The sequence below is a fragment of the Papio anubis genome, chromosome 19 (genome assembly GCF_008728515.1).
Source record: "Papio anubis isolate 15944 chromosome 19, Panubis1.0, whole genome shotgun sequence".
Taxonomy (NCBI): Eukaryota; Metazoa; Chordata; class Mammalia; order Primates; family Cercopithecidae; genus Papio; species Papio anubis.
Window position 1 is genome coordinate 2,634,592 of NC_044994.1, and position 17,493 is coordinate 2,652,084.

General features: G+C 47.2%; 1 protein-coding gene across 3 annotated transcripts in view; it reads left to right on the top strand.

The window, feature by feature from the left end:
* Positions 1–17,493, top strand: part of GNAL (G protein subunit alpha L) — a 205,406-nt gene that overhangs the window by 67,025 nt on the left and 120,888 nt on the right. The window contains exons 1-4 of one of the 3 annotated variants that reach the window (XM_009192362.4): positions 310–666; positions 3,738–3,810; positions 4,508–4,562; positions 4,703–4,822. In XM_009192362.4, coding sequence (XP_009190626.1) covers positions 3,776–3,810; positions 4,508–4,562; positions 4,703–4,822 — 210 coding nt within the window. In that variant the 5' untranslated portion in view covers positions 310–666; positions 3,738–3,775. Of the gene's footprint in view, positions 1–309; positions 667–2,505; positions 3,464–3,737; positions 3,811–4,507; positions 4,563–4,702; positions 4,823–17,493 lie in introns of those variants that run through there. The other 2 variants (XM_021929935.2, XM_009192359.3) reach the window with 2 other exon arrangements.

Sequence of the window (17,493 nt, forward strand, 5' to 3'; positions counted from 1 at the left end):
CCGAGATCATGCCATGGCACTCCAGCCTGGGCAACAGAGCCAGACTCTGTCTCAAAAGAAAAAAAAAAAAATCTTCCCTTCTCACTGCCCCACTAGCCATAGCGCATGCTGGGTTGATATTGCCATGTGTGAATATATGTGTTTACACACTCACAAGATGTGAGTTGTGGAAACTGTGCTCAACAGTCTCCTTCCACAAAACTTGAACTTTTAACCTAGCTCAGAATGGAGTCTGACACTGTATGTTTGCTTCTGCCTATGTCTAGAAAAGTAATTCATTGCTTTTTTAAAATGTATTTTTATTTTCAGTAGGAATATTTACTGAAAAGTACTGTACTGAACAAATGTTTTTTTAGTTTAACGTGTGGTCATGAAATTCCTTTGATGAGAATTCACACTTTGAGCTGGAGTTATCTTTGGCTTTCATAACGTCATTCATTCCCTTGACAAATATTCCCAGAGCATCTCCTCTGGGTCAGGCACTGAACCAGGTACAGGTGCAGCAGGTACCAGGACAGGCTCAGCCTCGGCCCTCAAGGGGTCTACAGTCTAGTGGAATTTTGAGGACACAGTTAAACCATCACAATGCAAGGTGATGGGTGGGACGAGCAGAGACTCCGGTGCTCCCTTAGAGCATGAGAAGACATGCTTAACCCCCAGTGTGAGGTAGGCAGTGAGGCCCAGCTTGAGGCTGGAAGGATAACTAGGAGTTGGCCCAGAAAAGAGAGTCCCCAGGTATTCCCAAGACACAAGCAGCACATGCACCCGACCAGCCTGTTCAGGAACTGGGAGTGTTAGGAGGGATGGGGTGCGCCCTAAGAAGCGGAGAGTTTATACTAACCAGCCAGAAGGACCAGGCCCGGGGCTTGTAGATCATGGGGACAGTGATGTGACTGGGTTTGTATTACCGCAGTAGCAGCATTGTGCAAGGTGCACTGAAATGAGACAGGAGGCAGTGGAAACCCTCCGGAGGCCTCTGAAATCCAGCTCTATTAGTAATCTAAGACCACAGCAGTGGCAGACGCCACAGAAAGAACAGGACAGATACTCAACAGGATGCAGTAACTGTTGGGGTTTGTGAGAAAATAGAGTCTGGCATAACTCCCACCGTTCTGGTTTGTTAAATTAGGGGCCCTTATTCAAGAGAAAGAACAGAGAGAGAAAGGAGCAGGTAGAAGGTGTGAGGGTGGCACGGGGCATGAGCTCAGTCTTTGGCAAGGTGAATTCGAGACACTGGCGGCACCGTGGGGGTGGTGTGTCTCGGGACGGTGGCGGTCAGCAGGATGGGCTGGGCTAGGGATCCGTGGTGGGTGCGGTGAGAGCTGAGTGGGCAGACTATGGAGGATGCAGTCAGCCCGTCAGGAACAGGTGTGCGGGTTGAGAGGCTGCGCTCAGACCCCTGGGTGGAGGAGCCCGGATGCACCAGCCAGAGGGGCAGCCTGAAACCCAGTGCAGTCTCTAGGAGGAGTCAAAGCAGGAGCCACAGAGACGCGAAGAAAATAAAGACCAAACCTCATGGATGAGATGACCTAGATGACCTTGATGAGAGTATTTTCCCTGTGGGGTGAATGTGGAGGCCAGGCTGCCAGGGACTGAGGTGGGAGTAGCAGGAGGGGAATACAGGCGGGGTCAGACGCGACCTTTCTAACTCTTGGCTGCGGTGGGCAGGAGAAAAACTGGTGGAACTAACAAGGGGCGTGAGATGGAAGGTGTTGTGTGGTTCAGGTGGGACAGAGTTGAAGGTGTTGGCTTGCTTGAGGGAAACCAGCCGGTAGCAGGAGAAGTTGAAGCAAGAGTGGAGAGGGGAAGGTGCCCTGGGTGAGGGGCGAAGGTCCACAGGGCAGCGGCGGGCCTGAGGGTAGGGGAAGCGCCTCTTGGGGGACCGGGGCGAGCTGGGGTCTGTTCTCCTGAAGGCGGCCAGCTCCGCAGTGAACAAGACCGTGTAGGTTTCTTGGAAGGTGGAGGGACGACGGAGCTGAGCAAAGACAAGTAGAAGACAGCGCAGCGCCAAGCCGTCAACTGGGACGGGAGCAGCCACACACAGGGAACAGTGACCTCTCCACGCCCACGGCTGGCGTCCACGACTTCGGCCCGACCCCCTCTTCTGACCTCCTTCCCCCAAGTCCAACACTGCAAACGCCGAGCTGCCGGCCGCGGCCCTATTGGAGGGGCCTCAGTAACAGAGGGCAGGTGCCAGTCTCGCGCCCTAGTTCCTTCCTCTGCTACAACTCCAAGTTCGAGGCCACAGTGCCTTCTGGAAGAGTGGTAGCGCTGCTTGGGAGCACTGCACAGGAGAAACGGGGGCTGGAGGTAAAGACAGGAGGCTCGGGAGGCGGCGACGTGGGCGAGCTGGAATAGTCTAGAAGCTGAGCAGAACAAAGGCGGTGTGACTGGTGAGCCTCGGAGGGATCCTCCTCCCTGCTAGAATATGCATGATCCTGCGGGAGTCTTCGCCCGCCAGGAGCAGGGACGCGTCCGAGCCAACACGGGGCGCGCGCCCAGGCGCACTTTCCCGGCTCGGGGTGCAAGAGAGCCAGGCAACCGCGGTGCGGCGGAGGGGCTGCAGGCCCGGACCCCAGGCCGGCCAGCGTGTAAGCGCCCCCGCCGGCCGGGCTCCGTGGGGGATCAGCTCCCAGACCCCTACAGCGTGGTAGCGCCTCTCCGAGTGCTCCGGGACCAGCGGCCCGGCCGCCCCCAAAGTCAGTCTCCCTTTCCCTTCCCTGCACCGGGATCCCAGACCAGGGAGGGGGCGCACGTCCGACGGCAGAGGACTAGCGGGGCGCGAGCCGGCCCGGCAGGTGCCCATCGTCGTCCTGTGGGACCCCGGTGGCGCGTTCTGTCCTCCGCGCCACGCTCAGCCACCACCCCGGCTGGTTGGGACCCAGCACCCAGTGGAGCGCGCCGCCCCCTCGGGGACCCGCTGGGCGGGGCTGAGCGAGGCTCGGAGTGCGGGCGCGGGGACGCGGGGCGAACCCAGGGCGCTACGCCACCTCGGCTGTCTCCAGCGGAGACCGGCGCCCTCGCCTCCCGTCTCCGTTCATTGTGCCGCATTCATCCAGCAGATTTTAAAACAATTCTCGTTTAAAAAGGCATTTTACTCCGCGCGTCTTCCTTACAGCCATTTAGTTGGGAGTTTGCGGTGGGCAGGGGGAGGGAGAAGAAACGCCTGCTCTGAATCGGAAAACACCGAAGAGACCAGACCGTCTCTTTCAGCAGCAGGAAAGAGACCGGCCGTCGCGGGAGCCGCGCACGTCTCCAACTCTCTATTGCTTTTTGCGCACATTCCTAACTGCCTGACGTCCATCCCAGCGGGCAGGCATGGGATGTTTGGGCGGCAACAGCAAGACGACAGAAGACCAGGGCGTCGATGAAAAGGAACGACGCGAGGCCAACAAAAAGATCGAGAAGCAGTTGCAGAAAGAGCGCCTGGCTTACAAGGCTACCCACCGCCTGCTGCTCCTGGGTAAGGCCGAGGGGCGCGCGGCGGCTCCCGGCCCCAGCCGAGCGCACAGTCAGGAGCAGCGAGCGCCGGGCTGGGCGGGCAGGGCCGGGCGAGGGGCGCGCGCACCGCCGAGCGGCGGAGCCCAGACGGCGGCCGGGGCGAGCTCCTCCAGCCAGGAACCCGCGGGTAGGAAATCCCTGTGCTGGCGGAGGAGGATTGCTCAGACCCGGCTAGTGGTGAGAAATGGCAGCGATATCCGGACACAGTTCACAGCCTACTTTCTGTTTGTTTGCAGGGGCTGGTGAGTCTGGGAAAAGCACTATCGTCAAACAGATGAGGATCCTGCACGTCAATGGGTTTAATCCCGAGTAAGAATGATCAATTTCGGTTTTGCTTCCAAACTGCATGCAAACTTCGTCTCTCCCAAACGTCCCAGAAGTGCTTTCTCTAAACAATGTATTTGATAATTGAGTAGACATTCAAGGGGGAAAAAATTAGATATTTGCTGTTGGATTTGGTATATTTAGGCAAATCCTTCTGTTAGTGTCTAATTTAAAGAAAAAACCTGCTTAACAAAATATGATTTATAGGTATTCTTGGAGTATTGATCTGTATTACTGGTATTGCTCTGAGTACACTTAACCAATAGCTCAGTATATTTTTTCAATACAATATTTGTCTGCATCTATTTCAGTTTATAACTATCAGCATATTCTCCATGGGATAGACCTAGGTAAAATACATTTACAAGTGTAGCTGCATCGTTATATTTATATGCAATATTCATAGCGATTTTGCCTTGTTTTTATGTAAGCTGCATGGTTGTTTAAAGCTATAGAGTTAAAAAATATGTGCATTCAAGTTTGTTTAGAGTGCAAATTAGAAAAGGAGGGTGCTTTCCTTTCCCAGATAAAACCTTTGCAGATGTTGTGTTGGGGGATGATACTGACCTCTAGTGAAACCAGTCTAGGTCAGTGCTGTAGCTGGAAATTTAAAATCCCACTCAATTGATTGGAATCAGTGTTAAGGGTAAATTAAGCTAATAACAACTCTCTTTTAATACAGGGAAAAGAAACAGAAAATTCTGGACATCCGGAAAAATGTTAAAGATGCTATCGTGGTAAGGACTTTTTTAAATGATTGTTTACTAGGAAGGTCAAGTGCGCTTCATTCTAAAACTGTAGACAGAAATTACATATTGTAGATTATCATACATGGAGCCTAAATGTTTATCCATATTTTTTTCTTATTCCATTTTAGACAATAGTTTCAGCAATGAGTACTATAATACCTCCAGTTCCGCTGGCCAACCCTGAAAACCAGTTTCGATCAGACTACATCAAGAGCATAGCCCCTATCACTGACTTTGAATATTCCCAGGTAAGAAGTGCTTCCTGAAATAGTCTAACTAGTGAAAGATGGAACCATTTTTAATAAGGTTTCTTGTTGAGAATCAATATTGATACTAATTCATTATTAACTTTCTTTGAAATCCAGCTCTCTAAATGCCTAAGAGAAATACTTATTCTGTACCAAAATATTTATGTTTGTTAAAAATATTAACTACAGCCAGGGGCAGTGGCTCACACCTGTAATCCTAGCACTTTGGGAGGTCAAGGTGGGCGGATTGCCTGAGGTCAGGAGTTCAAGACCAATCTGGCCAACATGGTAAAACCCCATCTCTACAAAAAATACAAAAAAATTAGCTGGGCTTGGTGGTGTGCGCCTATAATCCCAGCTACTCAGGGGGCTGAGGCAGGGGAATTGCTTGATCCAGGGAGGTGGAGGTTGCAGTGAGCCCAGATCATGCCACTGCACTCCAGCCTGAACGACAGAGCGAGATTCCCATCTAAAAAAAAAAAAAAAAATTAACTACAGTGGCATTGCAAGACATGCTTCTATGAGTGTACGGGGAAGGCTGATAATCAGGAAGGCAGCATACCTTTAAGAAATGTTGATGGTGCTCTTTTCCCTGTCTGTATTCTTAAACTAACAATTAAGCAGTTTCCCAGATAACAACAGTAGAAATTACATGAGTAGAGAAAAATACTTATGGTGGGTAATTGTCTCCCTGGGAATTACAGAAACAGCAGAATTCAGTTTACTCTTAAGATGCACAGCCTTCAGATCAATTAAGAGAAGAATGCATTGTTTAAAAAATGATAGCATGGATCACTTCTGAATGTTTATCATATTAAAATGCAGTTTGGTTCACATCTGCATTATTTAGGGCTGCTTTTCCTAATCACTTGGATGGCAGTATTGCTTATGCAAAAGAGTGACATCAATATTAGTTTTCTCTCATTTTCAGAATATACATTTCTTTAAAATATTTGGTCATTTCATAAAGCATGTTTCAAAGGAAAAGTGTTTGTTAAGCTTCTCAGAAAGTCATTTTTGTTACAGTGCACCAGAAGAGTGTGTGTATGTGTATGTGTGTGTGTGTGTGTGTGTCTGTATTCATCAATACCAGTATTTCAGAGTTTGTATTGCCTGGCATGGTGGTGTGGAGACATACTTCCTTCTCAGAATCCTCTCTTTGAAGGGAAGCATGTGGAGAAACTGATGTGTAAAACAGAGAGGCCCTGCCCTGCCTGCAAGGCCCGTGTCCCCCAGCTCACCCCACCCCTTCTCTCCAGAGCACCATTGTCCTGTGGGCTCTGTGTTGGGATGGCTAATAAGAATGACTTTTTCTGTTTGTTTGTTTGTTTGAGACGGAGTCTTGCTCTGTTGCCCAGGCTGGAGTGCAGTGGCGCGATCTCGGCTCACTGCAAGCTCCACCTCCCGGGTTCACACCATGCTCCTGCCTCAGCCTCCTGAGTACCTGGGACTACAGGCGCCGCCACCACGCCCGGCTAGTTTTTTTGGTATTTTTAGTAGAGACAGGGTTTCACCACGTTAGGGATGGTCTTGATCTCCTGACCTCGTGATCTGCCCGACTCGGCCTCCCAAAGTGCTGGGATTACAGGCATGAGCCACCACGCCCGGCCAAAAATGACTTTTTTAAAAAGCTTTTATTTTCATCCTTTAATATGACTTTTGCTTCTGATAAGCATACCAATGTAGAGCCAGTGATATCTGTGGAATTTCTAAAATGGAGGAGTGAGCAGTGGCACGCTGGCTAGAAGAAGGGGCCAGGCATCTGGCCCCATGTTTTTAACTGGATGGCTTGGAGAGGGCAAGGAGTTGACATGGCAGGGGAAAGGGTAGGCAGAAGATGCTCCAGCCACACCAGGATCCTCCGCTAACTGGAGGTGCAGGTGTCCTCCCGGTTCTCACTGATGCTGTGTACACTGGCAAATCACCCAGAACTACATGGTCCTGGTTGAAATCGGGAGTGGTGTTTCCTTTCAACTTCAGATTTAGACATTTATAGAAAAGCATCTGAGTTCTCAGATTTATCCTATCTTGTTTGCCTAAAAGTAATCATAAAACATCTTATATATTTGGGGGAAATGCTATTCTTAACATCTAGTGAGAAATTAAAATTAAGATTTATTAGTCAGTCTCATGTCTTCTTTCTCCTGTTCATGACAGTCTCACGGTTGATGAGGCATCCCATATTCAACCCCAAATCCAGAAACAATTGGTAACTCCCACCTGTATTATCTAAGGAATCCAAAGCAGCTAGTTTGTGAAAGTGTTTTTGTAGCTAAATCATGAACATTTTTAATTAAAAACTTCAGAAACCATTTGCTCTGAATGCATATATTTTCATATAGATAAATTAAGGTTACTTAAAAGTTATTATCAGAAAGCATAATTAATTGTCATTGTAATAAAGGAGAATTTAGCACCAGCAGATGCAAATGTAATTACAATGCTCTTTCAGAGGTAATATTTTGTGGGAGTTAGTTTTACTGGTGTTTTTTAAGCCTAACATTCTGTTGTCTTAAATGTCTACGCACATGTCAGATGAGAGTATATTTTATGTATATATTTATGTATATTTTTATATTTTTAATATAGCCCAGACTTATATAAATAAGGAAATTAATGTTAAATATGCAACATTCCTTCTGAAAATGCCATTTTAAATTTTAACATGCACAGAATTTTCATGACATTTATTTCATAGTGCTTGGAAATATTTTTATTACTTATTAAATTGTGTAGTTCTTGGTTTCATATTTTGATGATCCTCATTCACAATGATATCGAGACAAATCTGACTTATATGCTCCATGGGAAAATTGACTTTTATTTACAAGAATGTATGTTTTTTGTAACGTACAAGTAGATTTTACAAGTAGAGCTAAATCAAGTATTTTAATGGTAAACAAAACACTGTTTTACTCAATCCAGTACTTTTTTGAGATTGAATCCTTGAGAAAGCCTGTTAGTGTCACGGTTCAATTATTTGAGGGTCTTAAGTTAATTTTCCCGTAGGGATAAGATAACTTTTGAACCAACTACATTATATTAAAGTTTAAAATTAATTTTAGGGTTCTTCAATTTAAGAAGGAAAATGAGAATAATAACTTGGAAACAAACATCTTGAGAGTTTTCTCTGAGAGTATTGCAATGGGGTCAATGCGGGTGGGTTGCTCTTTGGGTCTCTTGGTCTTTGTGTGTCTTTCATTTGAATTTCAGTTGAATTCCATGAATCCGAAGTTGTAACGGAAAGCAGGCAAATGTGGTTAGCACCTGTCAGCCAAGGGCTGCTGCGGGGAGGCCAGGGACATTCGGAGGCTGGATCTTACCATCGGCCTTACAGGCCAGGTGTGTCCGGACACACGAAGCTTTGGAGGGTTCTAAGCAATGGAGCCGTGAGATCTCATGTGTTTCATCAACATCACTCTGGCTGTGGGTGGAAAATGGATTGTGGGGAGGCAGGAGTTGAAGGAGGGTAGCCACCTCGGAGACCATTGTAATAATACAGAGGAAAGGTAATGGGACAGCTTGCAGTGGGAGGGGATCATGGGGGTGGAGGAAAGTGGTCTGAGTTGGGGTTTATTTTGGAAACAGAACCATTTAGACTTGCTGGCATGTGGATGTGAGTACTGAGGGGAAACAGATCAATCGAGAATGACTCTGAGCGTTTGGTCTGAATTTCTGCATAGAAGGTAGAAACAGGTTGGGAGGAGGCAGGTATGAGGAGGTTTTGTTTTCCTAGTGAGTCGGAGGTGACTATTTTGACATCTAAGCGGAGATGCCAGGTGGACAGTTGGATGTGTGAGGCCCCAGGAAGAGCCACTGCAGAAGGAAGGGATGTCAGCGGTGGGCAGTGCTGACCGGGCAGTCAAGACAGACATTAAAGTAACATGACTTTGGCAGCTTCAAGGTCACCGGTGACCTTGATGAGGACCCAGGTGGCGGGTGTTGAGGAGAGAATGTGATGTGAGCGGGGGGAGGTGGCAGGGCCAGATGAGGCTTTCTGCAGGTTTTGCTGTGGAGGAAGCGTGAGGAGCAGGCAGCAGCTGGGAAGGTAGGTGAGGTCAAGAGAGGGTTTCTTTAAGATGAAAGATACAAAAGCCCATCTGAATGAAAAGGACTGGAATTGCTTGGTAAAGCAGGAGAAAATGACAATACAGAAGAAAGAGGCTGTGTATGGCAGGAGTCCAGTCCTCGAGAAGGTAAAAAGAATAGGATCCAGAACAAAAAAAGACCAGACCACCTCCCCACTTGTTGAACAGGAGGGAAGGCAGAGAACAGGTGCAGACGCAGGTATGTTTTCAGATTTGGTGGCAGAGGGGTGAAGGAGGGCTTGTTAGCAAAGATTTTCAAGCAAATTGTGAAAGGAAATTGGTAGCTTACATGGGGATGATCGTCTGGTTTTGCAATTATCCATAAACTGGCCCATCTCCTTTTTGTGGTATTGTTCAGGTTGTGATGAACAATGATAGACTGATAAAGTTCTTGTGACCTCGAGCTCATGTGATACAGTTGTTCCCTTCACAAGCCAGAACTGTAAAGGGGTGTTTCATACCAGGTTGAAGCAAAAAACAAAAAAACTCCACTTATCTTCACAGCAAACCAGCAGAATATTTGCTGCAGAATAATGTGAAATCTTTGGAGGCAAGGCCAGCATGATATGTTAAATTTTAATTTCAAATGAAATAATGCAAACGTGTTTTACAAAACATAAATCACAATAGAAAAGAGAAGTACTGAGATTAGCTACAAATAATGAATTGACAATTGCCTGATTAGAGTTTTTCTCATGAATACACCCAAAACTTCAGGTTATCTTTGTTCAAGGCTTGACTCCCACCCATAAGCCCCTCACTAGTGGGCACCGTGTCTGAGCAGCCAAATTTTGCATAGCGGCCAGCAGATGCAATGATGCAAAATAAATAGTGTTAAGTGATTATGCTAAAACATAGATTGATCATTTATGAAATAGAAAAAATAGGCCAGGTGTGATGACTCACACCTGTAATCCCAGTACTTTGGGAGGCCAACGCAGGCCAGTCACCTGAGGTCAGGAGTTCGAGACCAGCCTGGCCAACATAGTAAAACCCCATCTCTACTAAAAATAGAAAAATTAGCTGGGCATGGTGGCAGGCACCTGTAATCCCGGCTACTCAGGAGGCTGAGGCAGGAGAATAGCTGGAACCCAGGAGGCGGAGGTTGCAGTGAGCCGAAATCGTGACATTGCATTCCAGCCTGGGCGACAGAGACTCCATCTCAAAAAAAAAAAAGAAGGAAAGAAAAAAGAAGAAGAATGTTGTGGTTGCCTCCTCCTCCAAAAATCCTTTAGCACCACACCAAGCAAAATCACTGTTGAATTCAATTGAGTTATTCATTTGTTTGATTTTTATTCTTAAAATGTGGGTACTTTATTAGCTCTTTTCAAATTGTATTTTGCTAGTTTTTTCTAAGGGGAAGAGGATAAAGAAGGCTAAACAAGAAACGGAAAAGCAGTCTGATCTGTTGGTCAGTTCTCTGTCTAATTACCACCTGGTGTTTCCTAAATGATTACCCAGAGAGCAGAGGCCAGTGTTTTGCCTTCCTCCTAGGGCAGAGCTCCTCTGTCACTTCCCAACAGCAGCCCCAAGTCAGGAGGCACCCTGTGTGGCTAGCGTCTGAGTGTTCGGTCAATGTGCAGGCAAAGGAGGCCACAGTGGCCTGGGCCAAGGCCCCGGGAGCCAGACAGCCTGGTGTGACTTTGAGCAAGTGGCCTACGCTCAGTGCAGCTTGTGGCCCTGCATAGGAGCCAAGTGCGGGGCCCAGCCCAGGGGTTGCCATTGCAGAGCCTCAGCGGCTGCTGCCATGTGCTGCTGCATCTGTTTGGGGGATGTGTGCAGAATCTCCAGAATGCGCATAACCCGGTTAGATTCTTCCACACAGTATTTGCATTCCCTCTCCAAGCCTGTCTCTGTCTCCTGCTAGAGGGCTTTGTGCTGTGGGTTTTCGTGTGTGTGTCTTTTTTTTTAACCAATCAAGCTGAAGCCCACCATGTAATCAGGTCAGCATGCGTTCCCCCACGGCAGCCTCCACTTGGGTTCCCTGCACCCCCGGTGACCATTCCTGCCCAGAGCCTCATCAAACCCACCTCCCAGCGCCATCAGAAAATGATGAGGCTGGCTGTGTTCGCTCCCTGAGGACCAGGCCTCTTTCTCCACCGCCTCCTCTCCCCACAGCTCGCTCTTGGAGTGCATCTCCTGCTGGGTGCGCTGCAAACAATCTCCAGGTGCCTGCTAACTTAGGTTATAACAGAATTCTCTGAATCCACTTCAGTAAGGACCTGTGGGCACAAGAAGTCAGGGGACAGGCCAACTGGGATGTCACGCAGTGTTAAAGAACATGAGGTCCCCACACATACAGCAAAACAGCAACCGCCTAATTCAAAAGGGTATTGAAGTCAGTTGCCTCACAGCCATCCTGTTCTTTGCCTTTTGAGCTAGTGAGGTCTGGTGCATGTTTTATAGGAGAAAGGCAACATTTGAGCAGGTGTAAAAAGGGCACAGTAAACGCGCCTTCCACAGTACACTGAACCTCTTAAAGACTTGTGTATCTGGCGTGGAAGGAAAAAGTACCGTGTTTTCCTTCCAGTATTTTCCGATGTAATTAATAAATGGACATTTATTATAGGGGCTCACTTAAGGTCTCACTGCCCCTCTGCTGGGTCTGTCTTGAATGAGAGTCACTGGGAGAAGGGTCTTTGGGTGCTGCCCCTGGGTGTTCATGGGACTGAGGCAGGGCCGGTAAGGAGCCCCTGCAGGGTGACGCAAGGGTGGACAGGGTGCAGACACCTCCAGGCCTGGGAGTCTGTGGACAGGATGGTGTCTCTATCTTGAAGAGAGGTCTTTTTTTTTTTTTTTTTTTTTTTTTTTGAGACGGAGTCTCGCTCTGTAGCCCAGGCTGGAGTGCAGTGGCCGGATCTCAGCTCACTGCAAGCTCCGCCTCCCGGGTTTACGCTATTCTCCTGCCTCAGCCTCCCGAGTAGCTGGGACTACAGGCGCCTGCCACCACGCCCGGCTAGTTTTTTGTATTTTTTTAGTAGAGACGGGGTTTCACCGTGTTAGTCAGGATGGTCTCGATCTTCTGACCTCGTGATCCGCCCGTCTCAGCCTCCCAAAGTGCTGGGATTACAGGCTTGAGCCACCGCACCCGGCCGAAGAGAGGTCTTAAGAGGAGGTGTGGGGCCAGCCCAGCCTGTGTTCAAATTCTAGCCCTGCCAGGCCCTTTGTGTGTGACCTTGAGCACATGACGTCGTTGCTCTCTGCCTTTTCTCAATGGTACGGTAGAGATGACGGCAACACCTACTTCCTGTGGCTGATGTGAGGATTAAACACGTTAATATCTAAAACAGTGGCTGGGACATGGGCGGCACAGCTTGAAAATGAGCGATCCTGCTCTGCCGGAGGAAATGGAGCAGAGCTAGCGCCATTCTTGGCCTCGCCTCAGGCGCCAGGCCTGGTTAGTGGCTCCACCTCAGTCCACCCAGCCCCCAGGTCCCGTGGTCTGACATGGCTTCCTGTCCACTCCCCTCTGGATCCACGGGGAGTTCAGTGGCACCCCTTAGCTGTCACCACCTGCACCTCCATCTCAAGCCAGCATTTATAGGCAGTCCCTTCTGTCCCATGCCAAGAGCGGACATCCCTAACGCTTCACAGCCCTCCTGGGGGAAGGTACCCCTAGTTATCCCCAAAGGAAGTGAGGCCCCCGACTGCTCAGGAATCCTCATCCCCGTGTCCTCTCAGAGCACAGGTTCTCAGGTGGGAGTTGCCAGGCTCCCCGGCAGGTTCCCGTGGACCACGCTTCCTGCCTGTTCTGTCACCAGCAGCCCCCGGAGCTCGGCTCTCCTTCTCTTTCTCTACGTTATTCTCAGTTGGATTTTCTTCAGTGACGTTGGCCTTGCTCTTTCCCACCGTTTCGGCTTGCCTGTGTCCTGCCCTTCTGCTCCTGTGGCTGCTGGTAATCTCCTGGGTTTTGCAGATTTCTGTGGGATTTTTCGCCTCGCTGCCTAGGGCTCCAGTTTCTGCCCAGTTTGCTGCAAGTTCCAGTAAGCTGCAGCCTCATTCTTTTGCGCTCTCCGCAGTGCACCTTCTCGTGGTAGAAAGGTGAAATGCACCCTGACTGCACCCCTCAAAGGGAGATCATGCTAAAATAAATACTTCACAAATAGTTAGGTGTCCTAAGGCATGTTCTCTGGTTTTTAAAAAAGTCCTAGGAAAGACCTTTTTCTAAAATGCACAACAATCTCTCTTGTTCTCATTTGCACACCTGGTTGCTGGAAGTGGTAGACGCCTGTGTCTTAGGCTCAGGGCTGCCATATTGATCCTGTAGGGCCTAACAAGTCCCACTTGGCAGAGGAAAACAGTGATGTGTGTTGAAAATAGATGGCGCGTGAGGCCTCAGGGACCATTTGGCCTGACAGCCCCCGCTGAGGACAGGGAGGCCCGGGAGGTGGAGAGGGAGAGGCGACATGGAAGTTGATTTCATTTCCCAGCTGTCCGTGGAGCTTTCCAGTAGTTGGCGAAGATGGAGCATGGTTTCCTGTCTTTCCCGTGAAAGGTTCCCATTGCAGAGTAGTCCATGAGCAGCGGTTTTCAGTGGGGCCCCATGGAGGTCCCGAAGCTCTTCTGCCAGCACTGTGGAGGGGAGGCGGGTGACATGGAAGAGGTAATAAGGAACAGCACTTGTCTACCTCTGGCAGGGATATAGGCTTAAGAAATAAAAGTATGTGATGCTACATTTAAGCAAGTTCTTGGGGGCACCTGGGGACACCCATGCAGCTGGCGTCACACTGAGCTGAATCTTCCTTGAATGGGAAGGGCTTAGAGGGCAGGTGGACATAGAGAGGACAGTGCTTCAGGGCGGGTGGCACCTTTGGAACCTGCAGACCAAAAGCCCAGTCAGGCCGCAGTGGGTTAGAGAGAGTCCTGTGTGCCTGGCCAAGGGGCCTGGGCTTCCTCCTCAAGGCTGGGGAGAACCCATGGTTTTCTTCAGGGGAGTGAAAAAAATGGAAGTGTTTTTTTGGAAGGATCACTCCCGAATTCATCACGAGGCGAGGCTTCGTATCTGCTGTGGGGATGGTGCTCTGGGAATTCGTCTGTCATTGGACAAAGGGCAGTTCCTGTGCCAGAAACCTGCTTCCAGGTCTCACAAGGCTTGTGTCATGATATTAAGGAGGAGGGAAACCCCCACTGATAATGATTATTGTATTATTCTGCACATCTGAGATGCTAATAAAAGGAATTTTTATTATTATAGTAAAACGTTTCAGTTAGATACATTAACTGTATTAGAACTTCAGTAAAGATACTTTTCTTAAATTCCATTTTTTTCTCTGCAATATTATCATGAGAGGTACTCCTAATAAACGTTAGCTTTTTATTTTGAAATGATTTTAAACTTTGCCTGAACAATACAAAAATAGTACCGAAGACTCCCATATGTCCTTCGCCCAGACTCGTCGATAGCTAATGTGTGGCCACATTTGTGCCCTCACGCTCTCTACACTCAGACACGTTTTTGTGAACCATTTGAGAGTTGGTTGTAGACATCATGCTCCCTTGCCTCTGAATACATCAGTGTGTATTTCCTTAGAACTAGGACATCCACTTCGCTTCTGTAACCACAGCACAGGTATCAAAATTAGGAGATTTAGCATTAATACAATACCTTTTTTTTTTTTGGAGACAGTCTCGCTCTGTCTTCCAGGCTGGAGTGCAGCGATGCGATCTCGGCTCACTGCAGCCGAGTAGCTGGGACTACAGACACACACCACCATGCCTGGCTAATTTTTGTATTTTTAGTAGAGATGGGATGTCACCATGTTGGCCAGGCTAGTCCCAAACTCCCGGCCTCAAGCGATCCACCCACCTCCCAAAGTGCTGGGATTACAGGTGTGAGCCACCGCGTCCGTCCACCATTTTGTAATCAACAAACCTTACTCAGATTTTACCAAGAGTCTCAATAATAATATAATGAAATAATAGCAGTAACGATAATAATTAATAATGATATTGGTAACTCTGGTCAGTAGTCCAATCCAGGATCAACCATGACATTTAACTTCCATTTCTCTCTACACTAGAACAGTTGCTCAGCCAACCTTTTTTGTCATGACCTTGGCCTGACATTGACTTTGTAGAACACCCACACTCAGAGTTCCTTTGAGGTTTTGTGTTTGGCAGCAACAGCGGAGAAGTGATCGTGAATCCTTCCTTCTCAGTGCATCTGTGATGTTAACTCTGGTCACTAGTTAAGGTGAGGTCTGCTTCTATATAGACACCCTTTTCCCCTTGGTAATTTTTAAGTAAATTCTAGGAATGTTCTTTGAAACTGTACAAATATCCTGTTCTTTTTGTTTGTTTGTTTTTTGTTTTTCAGACAGTCTCGCTGTGTCGCCCAGGCTAGAGTGCAGTGGCACAAGCTCAGCTCACTGCAGCCTCCTCCCTTCGGGTTCAAGTGGTTCCCCTGCCTCAGCCTCCTGAGTAGCTGGAATTACAGTCACCCGCCACCACGCCCAGCTAATTTTTTTGTATTTTTAGTAGAGACAGATTTTCACTATGTTGGCCAGGCTGGTCTCAAACTCCCAACCTTAAGTAATCTGCCCACCTTGACCTCCCAAGGTGTTGGGATTACAGGCGTGAGCCACCATGCTTGGCCCAAATATACTGTTCTTATCAAAACTCACACTCTAGTTTTCGCAAACCAATAGACTTGAGCAATAAATATGTAAGGGAGAAAGCTGCTCAATCTTTTGACTTTCTAAATACTATGATTAAAATAAAATAGGGCCAGGTACGGTGGCTCATGCCTGTAATCCCAGCACTTTGGAAGGCCCAGGCGGGCGGATCGCTTGAGTCCAGGAGTTCGAGAGACAAGCCTAGGCAACAGGATGAAACCGTGTCTCTGTAAAAAATACACCAGGTGTGGTGGCTCCCACCTGAAATAGCAGCTCCCTGAGCCTGGGAGGCAGAGGTCACAGTGAGCCAGGATCGAGCCACTGCACTCCAGCCTGGGCGGCAGAGTAACACCCTGTCTCAAAACAAACAAACAAAAAAAGAAAAGAAAATGTATGTAAGTTCTGTGTAGCTAGGTGGGGTAGGCTGGAGTCAAAGAAGCAGGCATATCTATGAAAGCTGAATATAATAGACTGTACATACTGAAGACTTTTATTTTTGTTAATAAAATCAAATGATGGTTGTTTTACGTCTACTCGTCAAGTATCTATAAAATCAGTTGATATTCCTTATGGTTAATAGCACAGGCTGCCCTGTAAAAATATCTGATAAATTAAAAAAAAAATGGAGATAGTGATGCTGCTTTCACATAATAAAAAATGCATCATTTCATGCTCTTGATAATAAAAGCACATGGAGGACCAGCCACAACAGCTACCTCTCAAACTCACCAGCACACCAAGAAGTTGGGGCTTGAGCCACATGACCATTTTTATCTAAAGTGTTTTTTCTTATAGAAAATGAATTAAAAGTTCACAAAGCAATTAAGGCAACTTTTTTTGGTTTTTAAAATTTGTGATGGATATGCAATAGTTGTACATGTTCATAGGGTACGTGTGATATTTTGATACAAGCGTACAGTAAGTTATCAAATGACAGTAATTGGAATATCCGTCACCTCAAACCTTTATCATTCCTTTGTGTTAGGAATATTCTAATTCCGGTCCTCTAGGTATTTGGAAATGTACAATACGTTACTAAGTCACAGTTGCCCCATGGTGCTACTGAATCCTGTATCTTATTCCTTCTGTGCGTCTGTAGTTTTGTGTCAGTCAATCATTCTCTCTTCATCCACCTCCCCACTATTCTTCCCAGCCTCTGGTAAGCATCATTCTGTTCTCTACCTCCATGAGGTCCACTCTTTAGCTCCCACATAGGAGTGAGAACCTGCGATACTTGTCTTTCTGTGCCTGGCTTATTTTCCCTAACACAATGTTCGTTCTATCCATGTTACTGCAAATGACATGATTTCATTTTTTTTCACGGCTGAATAATATTCCATAGTGTATTTGTGTACCTTTTTAAATATTATTATTTCTTGGATAGGATGTCATTGAAACTTCAAATCCTTTGAAAATGTGAGGCTGAACAAAAGAGATTTTTGTTTCCAAAGTCTGCCTCCAGTTTGAATGTATTGGAAGTTTGTTGCTTGGTGTACCCAAAGGAGAAGCTCATCTCTGAGGACACTTGCTCGTTTCAGATGAATGTGGCATTAAACATACCTTAAGTATTAGAGCATTTTGTTCTTATCGTTGCTAGTTTTATGTAACTGAGAGAAAATATTTTGAACATCTCAGCACTCAGGAATCAGTAGAAGGAGCGGAGTGAGGAGGCTATTCTTATGCCAAATTAAGACTTAAATGAGTCAACACGTGTGGTTTGTGAGAAAAGCACGCTAGGTTTTAAGAGGCAGAATAATGAAGTTGTTCTTGAGAAGGTTCCTTTGAAACACTGGCTTTTTTATTTTTCAGTTTCGCATGAGAATGTCATCCACGAAGGTGTGGGGGTTTTTTCACCTTTAAAATAATCCCATACTTTTTTTATCCTGTCGTCTTCATGGCATAAATGGAATTAAATCAACTGTATGCATAACATTCTCACTACACAATGCAATTCCATTTTTAATTTGTG